The 15,162-nt window shown below is 43.8% G+C and overlaps 1 protein-coding gene across 1 annotated transcript in view; it reads left to right on the top strand.

Annotated features, from left to right (window-relative positions):
• Positions 1–15,017, top strand: part of ddah1 (dimethylarginine dimethylaminohydrolase 1) — a 120,588-nt gene extending 105,571 nt beyond the window's left edge. Inside the window, exon 6 of the mRNA XM_034081890.2 lies at positions 11,403–15,017. Within this exon, the coding sequence (XP_033937781.1) occupies positions 11,403–11,519 (117 nt within the window). The 3' untranslated portion in view covers positions 11,520–15,017. The remainder of the gene's footprint in view (positions 1–11,402) is intronic.
• The last annotated feature ends 145 nt before the right edge of the window (positions 15,018–15,162 follow it).

Genomic DNA, 15,162 nt, shown 5'->3' with positions numbered 1-15,162 from the left:
GAAGTCTGATTTAAGGGTTGTTTATATTTCACATCATTAATCAGAATCTGCAAAGTAACTCAAATAAGTGTAGTGGAGTAAAAATACCAGGTTAACCTCTGAATTGTAGTGGAGTAGAATTACAAAGTATCAATGAGCTGTCATGTGGGTATATATTAATGCTATATATTGATGCTGTGCATTATGGACAGCGATTTTCACCCATTTATTAATTATATGTTTTACATTTGATAACACCAATGTGTTTAATACTGGCAACTTCTAATTGTGGGAAAAACGAAAACGTTCAGTAGAGACGTCCCATAGAACATTTTGCGAAACACAATAGTGTAGTGTGTAGTTCTGGGGGGGCGTTCGATTCCAGTTTTGGATAGTCCGGCATGGTTTCGTTCCATTTCAAACAGCTGTTTGACGCTCTGCGTAACCTTGGCGCACTGCCACTCCAACATCCAATCCCAGACCTTGAAGAGTAATCATGGGGACTGTAGTCCTAAACGATAGCTGGGGATTATGGGTAGTGTAGTGTCTTCGGCCATCCTAAACTCAAAAATATTGACAATCGCAATGATGCTCGAAATGTCCCTTATAGGCCTACGTCTGTTTCCGGTTATTTTTATTTTGAAATTCAGTTCCTGACGGACGCCAAAAAAGCCCGAGATTATGGAATTAAACCAATAAATAAAAGCAAGGATAAGTGTGTGTTATTGGTGAGTAAATAACAGTGTGTTATTTTGAAAAGAATAACAAATTAGAAGGGAAAAAAGATTTTCAAAATACGAGGCTCTGAGCCCCATGTATTTTCCTCACAGACGGCAACACTAAAGGTCTAACATAAAGACCTAAATGAATATTTGGGATGTTCTTGCCTTTAGATTCTCCCAATAAGTCCAAGTACAGAGGGTGACTTTGCTATAAAAAAACACATTTCCACCAAAAAAACGTTAGCAACCATGTGTACACATTCATGAAGTAATCTTCGTCATAACTAGCAAACTAAACATCATGTACATGTACTGCACAAATTATCAGAAATAAAAACTCATTACTCGCATAAAATGACATCAAAACGCATTTTAATGGCCAAATGAACCTTACAATAGGCATTTTCCACCGAGAATAACACGAAGGTCGGCCATTGTTGTTGATCACGTGGTCTGGGAGCTGTTGCAGCGTCCATAGCAACCACCTTAGCAACCATGAATGTGTACACATTCATGAAGTAATCTTCGTCATAACTAGCAAACTAAACATCATGTACATGTACTGCACAAATAATCAGAAATAAAAACTCATTACTCGCATAAAATGACATTAAAACGCATTTTAATGGCCAAATGAACCTTAAAATAGGCATTTTCCACCGAGAATAACACGAAGGTCGGCCATCGTTGTTGATCACGTGGTCTATGAAGGTCTATGGGACGCCCTGCCCGTAGAAGCCTGACGGTCAAGGGGTCCGCTGTCCGCAATGAAGGTCTATGGGACGCCCTGCCCGTAGAAGCCTGACGGGCAAGGGGTACCCTGTACGTAATATAGCGACGGGGAGGGGCCCTGACCGTCCGTCAATATATGACGGGATGGGAGTGAGAACGTGTGTGTGTGTGTGTGTGTGTGTGTGTGTGTGTGTGTGTGTGTGTGTGTGTGTGTGTGTGTGTGTGTGTGTGTGTGTGTGTGTGTGTGTGTGTGTGTGTGTGTGTGTGTGTGTGTGTGTGTGTGTGTGTGTGTGTGTGTGTGTGTGTGTGTGTGTGTGTGTGTGTGTGTGTGTGTGTGTGTGTGTGTGTGTGTGTGGGATCGTTGGAGCTATGTGCAACTCAAGGCATATGCTCGAACGGGAGCTGCCTGGACGCTGCAATCATGTGGCGCGCACTATCCGTGCTGAGTGTGCTGACTTTTCGTACAATGTCCCACTGTCTGGCTACCTGCATACAATCAAGTGCTCGGCACAGTTGTGGCGAAATGTCGCTCCTCTGTTTTCATTTAAACAGCTCCTTATATCCGTTAGCGCAGCTAGCTAGCACCAGATGCTAACAACAACAATACACGTAAGGTCTCTCTCTCGCTCGCTCGGGCCACACATACACACACCCTCCCGGTCCTCCCAATAGCCAGTCGGTGCCTGCCGGTGAGCGTGGAAGTGTGGTCTGCCACAAGCGGGCGGCAGGAGCGGGGCTGTCAGCCTCAGCTTGTAGATGGTATTTTAAACTCGATGCGCTCTGAAACTACGGGGCGGCCGAGGAAAAAAAATACAAATCAATGACTGGATGTGTCAGAACTTTCTCCAATTAAACAAAGATAAAACTGAGGTAATGGTTTTTGGAGCCAAGTCAGAACATATAAAAGTTAGCGCTGAGCTTCAGTCTGCAATGTTCAAAACAACAGATAAAGCCAGAAATCTAGGTGTAGTCATGGACTCTGACCTGAGTTTCAACAGTCACATTAAAACAGTTACTAAATCAGCCTACTATCACCTAAAGAATATATCTAGGATTAAAAGACTAATGTCACAGCAGGATTTGGAAAAAGTTGTCCATGCTTTTATCTTCAGTAGACTCGACTACTGCAATGGTGTCTTCACAGGTCTCACTAAAAAATCTATTAGGAAGCTGCAGCTGATTCAGAACGCCGCTGCTCGAGTCCTCACTAACACTAAGAAAGTGGATCACATCACTCCTGTTCTGAAGTCTTTACACTGGCTTCCTGTGTGTTAAATAATAGATTTCAAAATATTGCTGCTGGTTTATAAAGCACTGAATGGTTTAGGCCCAAAATACATTTCTGACCTCCTGCTAAATTATGAACCATCCAGATCTCTCAGGTCTTCAGGGACTGGTCAGCTTTCTGTCCCCAGAGTCACAACTAAACATGGTAAAGCAATGTTCAGTTATTATGCTCCAAATATCTGGAACAAACTCCCAGAAACCTGCAGGTCCGCTGCAACTCTGACTACTTTTAAATCCAGACTGAAGACTTTTCTTTTTGTCGCTGCTTTTAATTGAACTATTCATATCTTAGACTGCACTGTAACTTTTATCCATGTACTTTTTTCTTTTAATGTTTAATTGAACTATTCATATCTTAGACTGCACTGTAACTTTTATCCATGTATTTTTTCTTTTAATGTTTATTTTATTAGCTTTTCTTTTTAATGACTGATTTTAAATGCCATTTTCTTAATGTCTTTCATTTTTTGTAAAGCACTTTGAATTGCCTTGTGTTGAAAAGTACTATATAAATAAACTTGCCTTGCCCTTGCCCTTGCCTTGCTAACAAGCGACCAACAGAAAGGTTAATGTTGAATGTTAAATGTTGTTTTTTGAACACACTATACAACACTCCTATAGTAATAGTATGAAATTGTCATAATGAATGCATATTATTACCATAGTGTTTGTAAAAGTATTACACTCCTAGAATGAATGTAATTTTTTTTATATCAAATTAATTGATATATATATATATATATATATATTAGAGCCGGGACTCGATTAAAAAAATTAATCTAATTAATTAGAGGCTTTGTAATTATAATAATAATCGAAATTAATGGCATTTTTAATCAAATATACATATTTGACCTGAGAACAGTGAGAAACAATTTTCACATGGATTTTACTCCAAATGGTCTACAGTCGAGTGCAATCCAGTGAGCCAGGGAGATGGTTATTTTCTCAGACGTGGACTTACTTATCCTGGCCCTGAAACCAGTCATCTGGTTGAGTGTGGGTTGGGTCAGGGTGTGGTTCCGGTCAGGGTATGGTTCCTTGCACTCGGAGTCGGGCTAACGTCCACGCTAGCTGCTACATGCTTTGCATTTAGGTGATACTTTAGGCTTGATGTGCTGCGGTGATATGCAAATTCTTTTTTGCATAATTTGCACACAACCGTGCTCTTGTCGACGCTTCCATCCGTCCGTTTTTTAAAACAAAATGTCCCATCCACGGGGCCGACCAAAGCGGTCTCATCAGCTTGTTCGTTCATGTTTGACTATTGTTCACAGTGGTTTGTTGTTGTTTGAAGTCCCATGCTGAAGTCATGAACGTTAGTTGGTGCTCCAGTATAATCGGTACGCCTGAAACTCATCCAGTGAGAAACGTTCCGCTGTGCAAAAATAAGTGCGATTAAAATGCGTTAATTTTTTTAACGCGTTAATTTTTGTGTAATTAATTAATCTTAATTAACGCGTTAAAGTCCCGGCCCTAATATATATATATATTAGCTGTACACTTTACGAATATAATAGTTTGTTATGGACAACTTTACCATAAAGAAAGATAGATGAAAGAAGGCGGATATATCCATTTAACATGTGTCAAAATGAAAGCCCACACACCTATCAATCATAAAACCGTGGGGTCTTAATTCATTACGTGTTGATTTCTATCAACGGGGGAGTAGGCTACTTCAGGAAAGTCGACGGGGGGGGCGGGGGCCAGTGGAGTACTTCGTGGCCACAGAGCGTGAACGTTGTGATCAGCTGTTTTAGCGCAGTTCTCCAGTGAAGGGGGGGAGTCTCCCTCCGCAGCCGGTTGGCGTAGTTTTGGCACAATTCTGTTGTACAGACCGACGTTAACAGCAGCCTGTCTGGGCACACGGAGACCGACTCTGTCGTCCGGTGATCTAACCGCCTTCTGGAAAAGCTTCACAAGTACGTCGGTACGCAAATGCGCTTTGTGACACAAGTGACGGTACGCATTTCCGATTACGCACTTAACCTGCGTACCTGTTATGTGCACCCCTGTACTACATCAACAGTATTCTCCGTCGGGACTTCCTGCAACAACACCATGCCGTTATCTTGATTCTGATTGGCCAGAAGACATTATTAAAGATGTTCTATTGAGAAGACGATCACTACGTGACAAAAGTTTTCAAAACCGTTTCTGGTCTTCGGTATTTCCAGACAAGTGGCTACTGAAATCAATCTTACCAACTGCTGTCTGTGCAATACTCGGCACGAGTTGGCGGACTTTATTTTGCCTACTTTAACATCATTTTTCATAGTGGGGCTAAGCCATTTCTTGGTATGGGTGTAGCCTACTCCAGCCATTACACATACGGGTATTGGGCCGAGCGTGACACCGTACTTCCGGTATCATGATAATATTATTGTGACAAGTGGGGTATTCACCTGGTGTTTCCAGAAATTAGACGTAGATGCAGCCAAAATCGACGAAGGCCACTGTCGTTTTCTCATACATCTGCAGGCAGTCTGTAAGGGCAATCCGACAACCCACACAGCTCTAGTTTACGCTGGTAACAACCTAAAGCACACCCCTCAAGTCCAGAGATGTAATCCGAAGACATGCAGCGATTTCTTCGGTCGTTAATTCAGAAAAAAAAACTAGTGCGCTCTGCCTGGCTACGTTAGCTAGCTGTTTATATTTGCACTTCCAGGATATTTGCACCTCCAGAAAAATGGCGTATTTATATATATATATATATGGCGCGTGTTGCATTGTGGGTAGCTCGTGACGTCACTGTGTGTGAAAGAATACCCTGGCGCTGCCACTGGTGAGATGTATGGGCGGGCCATTTTGCACATGCGTTACATGTGTTATAAAATTGAACGCAATTAATTCAAAAAATGAATTACCACCGTTAACGCGATAATTTTGACAGCATTATAAAAAAACTAAGTTGACGGGAAAATGTGCAGTCCTCCACGCAAACTCTGACCCATGCGTAACACTAAGCACAACAACGGGAGAGTCGAGAAACTGCGACACCGTTGGCAGAAGGAAGAATGGTACGGAGCCCCCTAGGGGACATGGAGAACAAAAAACAAAAGAAAATGTTTTGCTAGATATCGCAAAACCCCTTTGCGAGATCTCGCAATACTTTTCATTTAGTACTTCCTGGTCAGTTCGGCTGCTACGGCAACACAGAAACCACAACAATGGAGTGGTTCATCGATTTTACTTTGAGCTTGGCCTTAAATATAAAGATATAACATCAGTGCTTGGCAATAGGCACGGGTTTCACACATAGACTCTATATATAAAAGGGTTTCACATAAGTGAAGACACCTCAAGAAAACACTCAGAGCGAGGGGACATGCACATTCCTCTGAGCTGAGTTATTGACAGATTCGAATTTCGCGGATCAATAACTCATGAACATAACGTTGTAAAAATACAAACAACATGACTTTACAATCATAGCAAGGTAGACAACGACAGTCGTTTTTATCAGAACAGTTCGATACGCCGTCATCCGAGCTAAACATCAAGAATTGGTCACAATCTGCAGCTGGAGGAAGGAGAGGAGTGCTTAGGGACCGTCTACAAACTGCAACGGGGTTTTGCAAGATATCGCAAAAGTATTGCGATATCTCGCAAAACATTTTATTTATTTATTTTTTCAAATAATTTTTTTTTTCTTCTCCATGTCCCCTAGGGGGCTCCGTAGAATGGAGAGAAATATGTGAAAATAATACAATAAATAAAATGTTACCTCATGTATCATATATGAAGAATCCATTTGCAAACATTGATTAAAGCTAATTTTAAAATGATATGAGACAGACACTGACGAAGAATATAAAAAAATATATATATATATAAATATATACATGTTATTGAAAACCACCTCGAATATGTTGTCTTAATGTTATGAAATGTATTCTCATAAATGATGCGGTATGCAGAAGGACAGAATTACGTCTAAACTGAGGCCGTTTTGTATTTCTATAGGTTGCATAGATACGAGTGGTTTTATATACTATCATGTTTAATCATGTGTTATGCCGTTTGCCAAGACTTGATAAGTCGCTCATAAAACACAGGAGGTATGGAAACTATAGGTTACTTACGTAACCCCAGCTCCAGAGTAACATGAAGTGAGATGTCTCACTATGGGATGCGCCTCATCGCGGAGCAAACAGAAGCATCAATCTCATTACGCCAATCCTGATTGGCTGGTGATCTTGACGTCAACGTCAGGGGAAATCACCCCCTATAAGTAGCCTGCGCCACGATGCATGCGCCATTCAAAATAAGCACCTCTTCTCGCTTCACCATAGCAAGGAGGGCCGTCTGGTGAGACATCTCACTTCATGTTACTCTGAGAACTGGGGTTATGTAAGTAACGTATAGTTCTCATTCATAACACTCCGTTCGATGTCTCACTATGGGATATTGTAGCTCCCGTATTGCCAGACAAGCTTATCTCGAAGATCACCGATCAACCAGAATTTAACAGGTGGAGTCCCGACTCAACAAGGTGCCCAGCACTGCTCGGGCCACGCTTGGAGCGGAGACGTCTAGCCTGTAAAAGCGGACACAAGTGAGCGGCGAAGACCAGCTTGCCGCTGCACAGATGTCTTGGATGGAAACACCCTTGAACAAAGCCCAGGATGTAGCCAGGCCCCGAGTCGAGTGAGCCCGCAGACCCGAAGGTGCTTGCAGATTCTGACTCGTAAAGGCCAAAGCAATTGCCTCCACGATCCAGTGGGAGAGCCGTTGCTTAGTAACAGGTTTACCCTTGTGAGGATTAGCCCAGGACATGAAGAGTTGGTCATTAAGACGAAGCTCTTTTGATCTGTCCATATATGTGTGTAAAGCCCGGACTGGACACAACAGATCCTGCTGCTGCTCCCCGGAGGAAACCAGCTGTGGAGGAAATGCCTCAATGTCAATTGGGGTACACGAACCAACCACCTTTGGTGTAAAGGCAGGGTTGGGTTTCAGCAACACTCTCGTTTGCCCTGGGGCGAACTGAGTGCATGAGGGATGTACAGACAGTGCATGGATATCGCTGACCCGCTTGGCGGATGCCAGGGCCAGTAACAGCACTGTCTTGAGTGACAGATGTTTCATGTCAGCTCCTTCCAGGGGTTCAAATGGGGTCATTTTGAGCCCATTTAAAACCACTGCCAGGTCCCATAAGGGCACCAGCGACCTGGAGACAGGGAGGAGCCTGCGAGTTCCCTTCATAAAACGGCAAACCAAAGGATGTTGGCTAGCCGTCTTACCCTCAAAGCCCACATGGCATGCAGCAATAGCAGCCAGGTACACCTTGATTGTGGAGAAAGCTCTGTGTTTATCGATCAAGTCCTGTAGAAATGATAAAATCACCCCGACAGGACATTGAAAAGAGATGTGCCCTTCTTGAAGGCACCACTCCTCAAACACCTTCCACAGTCGTAAAGAGACCTGGTGGAGGAAGCTCTCGCACTCTGAATAGTGTTTATCACCTTCTGAGGGAGTCCAATGTATTCAGGTTATACCACTCACGGGTCAGGCCCATAGTGCCCCGCGCTCTGGGCGTGGGTAAAGGATCGCCCCCCCCCCGCCTGAGACAATCTGTCCATGCCGTCACAGTCTAGTGAGGAGGCACCCTGGATTGGGGCCTTGTTGCTGAAGGGCCGGTCTCTCCACGAGACCGACACCTCATCCAACATCTCCGGGAAGACCGGAAGGAGTTGCCTCTTCGTCCTCGTTGTTTGGGGAAAATGTTTCCCCTCGTAATGGGATCTGGAGGTCTCCTTGGCCATTTCGGGCCACGGGATGTCTAGCTTGGACGCGGTGCGCTGACACACGGCCTGCAGGTCCATGCTTAGACAGGGCGAAGCTGGTGTGCTATCGCCCGGGAGAGCAGCCATCGCTCCCGGCTTTGCAGCCTGAGCCGATGACATGAAGATGTCGTCTTCCTGCTCATCCGAGTCAGACAGGAGGAACTCAGAGGTATCCTCTTCGTCCTCCATGTAGTCTAACTCTAGGACATCTTCCACGGGTGAAAGCATGGTGAGGTCCAGCCGGGAGCCCCAGCTTGGTAAAGCGTGGGGCCCCGTTCCCGCGTCTCTTGCCGCCACCGGGTCTCGGCCTGATATGGCGCGGGATTCCGGTTCTGCGGCTGTCGATGAGCCCCGGACCGACCCAGTGAGGGGCTCCATCTCTGCGGTGGACGCCCCCGTGTCTTGATTGCCAGCCGGCAAACCAGTGGACATGAGGGGGTCCTGTCCCGACAGGCTAGCTTGTTGTGCTAACCTTCGGAGGCTCTTCATAGTGAAGCGGGCACAATGCCCGCACGAGCCGGGTTTGTCAATGGCCTCCTGGGCGTGTTCCAGCCCGAGGCAGGACGAACAGATCTGGTGTGAGTCTGTGCCTGACACTTTCAACCCGCAGCCGCAGAGCCGAGCCTCCGAGTTCCTGACTCCTCTGGTGTGAGGGAGAGAGGCGTCCATCTTATTCGCTGCGTGGCGTGAAGAGGACCCACTCGTAACAGGTACGTCGAGAGAAAAAAAATTGTTCCCAACCTGTCTTTAATCCGTAGAAAAAGGACGGTGTGGGTCTCTTTTCTCGAAAAATATTACCTGGTGTGGTAATATCCTTTTAATCCTTTTTCTCCTTCGTGGAAGAGAAAAGAAAAAAGTCCGTCCTCGCTACCATGGTGTCGGCAGTGATGGAAAACAAGCTAGCAGCAGGTGTGTTGCTAGCTTGAACAATCAAAACCTTACCTTAATTCCTGAGGAAGAATGGTGAGGTTGATTATAATACTAACTGGTGTGTTAGTACTATACTCTTCTGCGAGGCAGAATAGGGTAGCCGGCTAACGCCCGTCGACCGAAATTAGCTTTGGGTTCAGTCTGTGGACTGTTAAGCTAGCCCGGCTACCATTAGAGATGTGCTCTGAAGCGAGAAGAGGTGTTTGAATGACGCATGCGTCGTGGCGCAGGCTACTTATAGGGGGTGATTTCCCCTGACGTTGACGTCAAGATCACCAGCCAATCAGGATTGGCGTAATGAGATTGATGCTTCTGTTTGCTCCGCGATGAGGCACATCCCATAGTGAGACATCGAACGGAGTGTTATGAATGAGAACTAAGAACACCATATATTTGGTAGATTTGGCAGCTGATATAACACATATATACACATTAGTTTTATTTCCTTTAACTGGTGGATATAGAGTTGCTGCAGTGGAGATGCTGCGCACAGCTGATTGATAGCTGGAACACAAACCACCAAATAAAAATAAAAACATGAATTGACTCCGATACCTTCTTACAGTTGCTCATCATGGGGGGGTCTCCTGTCCACGGCACAAACACACTGACACACTGCCTGAGGAACGTTATGTGTATTTTTTTTGTCATTAACTTTTTTCGGACCACTTATTTATTTATTTTGGTGACGATCCGACCTTCATGCTGCTACTCTGGTTCAAACTGCATCCACCAAACAATATGATTTATCTCGACCTCCCTAAAATAACCAAAATCTGACACGGTGTGAGATGTCTTTTTTCGCTGTTCTGTCATCATTTCCTGCAATCTTCTTCATAAAGTCAGTAAAAATGAATGTATGCATGGCGTTTCTTTGACTATTTATAGGCAAATATGGGCGTTACGTGAAGCCCGCAAAAGCTGCACCGCATTTCCAGTTGATTGTGATTTATAAAGGGAAACCGGCGTAGGACGTGCCGCACGCAAGTCCTACGCCGGCACGCAGTGTTTTATGAATTGGAAAATGTCTGTGCGTATTTATTTGCTTTGTCCTACGTAAGCAACCTTCCCACGTGAATCCTACGCAAGGCTTTATAAATGAGGCCCCTAATCTGCACACTTGTATCCTAACTTTCTCGGGTAGGAAAAAGAGTTATAAGTCACATGACAGCTGTGTCTTTAAACATGGCATTTGGATCACCAGAGGCTTCGTCAGCCATATTGCATCATGAGATAAGAATTTGTTTAGCTGGTCCCTCTGGCTGTGCTGCAAGGCCTCGCTCAGTATCACAGCAGGCTTGAAATGAGAATTTAAAGAGAGAAATATTCTGGAAGTGTGGTTGGAAAACACAGTTTTTCTCCTGGAAAATGTCCACAGGGTGACACACTACTTTACAAGGGTCTTTTGAGAATGTCGTAATAGTTTTCACTCCCATCTTTTTTTTATATATTTTGCCGGGCGACCAGGAAACTTTCTCGAATGCTTCTACTCCAGCTTCACATTTTGTGTCTCTCTGCAGGGCGTTTATATCACAGAACATTACAAGTTGACAAGTAGAGTAAACAAGCTTAAGTGTTGCGTAAGTTCCTCCTTACAGTTTAACGACTGCCAACTGTGCTGTACTTCAGATTTTTCGCAAGGGCTTGTTATAGTAGTGGCTGGTCAATACTTGCAATACTGGCTCACAGTCAAGAGGCAGAACAGGAACAGCTGTTGCCATGACAATATCTATTTTGCATTTGATAACTTTTTTCTTTATGTAGAAATGCAGCTTCTTGAATCCCAAATACTGTATATAATAGCATTACGACATCTTTATTCAGTAATAGTTGGCTGAACACTGTTTCCTTGAATTTGAGATGACATCCTTTTATAATAACCTTTCATGAAGTGTAAAGAATCTAAAAGAGCAGGATGTCACTTTTTCCATTGACGCCCTGTCTTTATGTCCCGCAGGTGTTCGAGAAATTGAAGGACCACATGCTGATCCCGGTGTCCAACATGGAGAAGGCCAAGCTGGACGGAGCCCTCACATGCTGCTCGGTGCTCATCACCAAGAGGGCCGACATCTGAGCCGCTCAGCAGGGGGTCTCTGAGTGCATGGTACCCAAGTGGAGCCTGTATCACATCACTAAGGATCCCAAGGTTTAGCTAATCTATGTTGGTACTCAGAGGAAGGATAGGCAAAAGAAACTAACATTTAATTTAACAAAATTGTGAATAGATCAGTTTACTTGAAAGACATTTGGTTAATGTTGTCTCTTACAGAAATAGTATATTATTAGAATCATTATTATTAAAATCTAGATTTTTTTTAGTTTTACATTTTTCTAATTAAAGCTCAATGCAATCCAAGAAAACTAATTGGGAGGTTTGATAATGGGTAATAGATTTTCCCCATGTTAAGCTATATATGGTTTTTGATCGTGTTTACTCCAAAAAGTATTATAAACATTTGGTTCAGGATGACCCAGTAGCTGAGTGGTCATGGCACATTCCACATTGGCACTATTGTCCTAAACAGTAAGCGTCTCATCTGTCTCTCCACTATCACTATGATAAAAGGATACATGCACAAAAATAATAATATAATCTTTATGAGATACTAAATGATCAGATCCCAGATCCGAGGGGTAGACCATGAGCCACATTAAGCCCCTCTGAAACCTGCAAACCAATACTTGTTTACACAGTTTAATTTTGAACACCTTAAGGCTGCGGCCACACGAGGACGAAAACGGCTAAACGCATAGGATTAACGCAAACGCAATCACAAACAAGCTTCCGCCCACACGCAATAGTTATCCGGATAGTGTCTGTCCACACGAGACCGCTCCGTTTAGCTCCAACCGCTGGAGAAGCTGCAGTACATATGCAGGAGCCTGTACGTGGCGCTGTAACTTCCTCCACAAAAGCAGCGCAGAAGCATGCTTGTCATGGTTGCCCTTCTGTTTATTCTCCGCGGTGGGGGCCGAGGGAACCGGGCAGCGTTTTTCGCCAGTCAACGTGTATTAAAGTTTAAATCTTCCGGACAAAATCATAAAAGTGCCGGTCAAAGGTCTTCTTTGTTATTTATTGAGCTTTAAAACAAATGAATAACGACTCTATATATTATAATAATAAAATACACGGAGCCTCTCTTTTTCCTCCTTCTCTTCGGACAGCGTCAGTGTCTGTCTCATGCAGCAGCTGATCCAGTAATGAGTGACCCGGCCGACAGTAAAAAATAAACATATTTATAACTAGTTTAGGGAGTTTGAGAGGTAATTAAAATAGCTAAGGGTGATGATCTGACTTGAAGTGTGTGTTTTGCTGCAGCGGGAGGAGCTGCAGGTGAGCAGAGCTGCGTGTCTCCGTCCTGTCAGATTAGACTTCACTCGCGTTTAGGTCCATATCGAGAGAAAGATAAATAATCTGAATTCAGGGTGCAGTTTACTTTGACGCGGGGGTGAGCAGCAGAGGTGGGGAGAGGCGGGGCTATTGCCTCATCATTATTGCTGTAGATGTTGCACAAACAACTGTAGCATGGTCAATAGCGTCCGGAGCACGAAAGCAACTCTGCGATCCGCCATTGTTGTTGTTGTTGGTGGCGAAACACTTCAGCAATGGCGCGGGGTAAGCGGAGGTGAGCAGAAGAGGTGGGGCTATTGCGCAATCACTATCAGTGATCTGAAAATGTTCGGATAGGGCATACACACAGAGCCGTTTGACCCCCCAGAGAGTTGCGTATGCCTTTCTATCCACCTTGGGACCCGTTATCGTTTCCTCAGTCGTTTAGTGCCGTATTCGGTCGTCCTCGTGTGGCCGAACGGTCTATATGACACTAAACAGTAACGCAAACGACCGAATTCGTCCTCGTGTGGCCGCAGCCTAAGAGATCTACAGTATATAGCACTGGACCAATAAAACCTGATGGATCAGTTTGATAAAATGTTTTAGTTGCCACATTGAGTACTTTTAGTTGAGTTGCAATGCAGGCCTTTGACTAACAACTGACAGATACACTTCCTGTTGAACATACTTCATTAGGGGTTTGCATCTTTGTCACCTTTTTCATGCCTGTCCACCAGCTAGTGACCAGTAGCCTGTTAATGTATTCTATAAGGACCACCTGTACCATTTTCAGAGCGTTTTGGCATCCCTCCTAATGAGCCTTTGTTTAGATTCTGTGCCAACCCTACGGACAAGAGAGAGAAGCCGCCTGTGTGGGAAATGAATGTCTTCATTATAAAACCCTAGCTTTCATTTATTCCAACACAGCACCCCTGCTTCTCTAAATGTACATGTAAAGTCTGTATGAAACACACAATGTCTCTCCTGCTGAATGATTGTGAAGGCACTGTAGTTTTCTCACTCCATTAGTTCTGCCTGTTATTGATTACACTGATTATTTGTGTTCCCTGTCTGGCAGTTTGTACTCAAACTGAATGGGAGCATGCTATGAGACTGATGTCTATTACACTAAATCCAATAGCACCAAATGTGACTGCAGTGTGAGAGTTTTGCACTTGGCATGCAGAACAAGCTAACAGCTTGGTGTGTTTCCATATGTCTCCACAATGGTAGGTGCAAACATGAGTCTTAAGGTTGTTAATGAGTTCTGTTTTGGTGGCCTTATCACTGTTGTTGCTGAATCCCCATTTGAAGCCTGTAGATTTGACATCTTGAATACTGTACTATATACTGTACTATGTAAAACCATGTTTTTTCTCAATGTGATTGTAAGTGAATGTTGAGGAAATGACATCAGGAGGTGATTCAACCTCCCTCTGTAGACGTTGGCGTTTGGGCAAGTGGGCAGTGATGAAACGTGGAAAGAATTCCTGTTGGGAGGAGAGGCTTGTTCACCAGTAAACACTGACTCTTAAACTTTTCTCTGTCTTTCTGCCTAACTCTAAACAATCGCTCTCTCCGCTCCTCTGCTATTGCCTCATAGACAATCCGGGCTAATTTATGGCCATGATATCATACAGTTTGGCGAACGCTGTAGATGTGATGGCCTGCTGTTAAAGTGTGACACTAGTAGTATATTTTACAGCTGGCTGGATGCGAGGTGATAGAATAGTTGCAGAGCATCCAGTTGTGATTCTCACGCAGTTACTCCATAAGGCCAGACAAGATCTGCACATGGAGTCCTATATATAGTACATTGCACTTAATGCAATGATGGCTACATGTGTTGTCCCTGTCAAATTGAACAAATACATCATTAGGCTTCCTGATTAGTCAACCATTGGATTTTATCTCACATTGCTCCAATCACTCGTTGGTTGTGCAGCTCTGTGGCAGAATGTGATGTTCCTATCGGTGCTGATTCAGAACATTTAATACATGTTTGGTTCTTGGCTGGCAGGTCTGTGAGTAACTGTGGCTGAAAATGTGTGCTGACTTTGTTGAAGGTTTATGTATCCTCTTACTAATCCCCTCACTCACTACAGTAGTCATGTTGTTGTGGTTGCTCTTATTCCAACTGAGGGCTTTTGGATTTCATACAAGTTGTGAGTAAAATTGTTTGAATCATCGTAAAATTTGCTTTTCGTCGACATCATGTAATAAATCATCTAGCATTCACCCGTGTTGTTTTTTTATTGTTCAGGCCCCAGTTATGAAGGTTAACTAATCTGTCATGTCATGGTTACAAATGTAATTTCAATTCATATTTTGTTTATGGTTTTGACATTATCTTAACACAAATAAAGCTCAAGGAGGGTAGGAA

Source organism: Pseudochaenichthys georgianus, chromosome 4 (assembly GCF_902827115.2).
Source record: "Pseudochaenichthys georgianus chromosome 4, fPseGeo1.2, whole genome shotgun sequence".
NCBI classification, from domain to species: Eukaryota; Metazoa; Chordata; class Actinopteri; order Perciformes; family Channichthyidae; genus Pseudochaenichthys; species Pseudochaenichthys georgianus.
The sequence above is the reverse complement of the archived record's forward strand: the minus strand, read 5'-3'. Positions and strand labels throughout refer to the sequence as shown.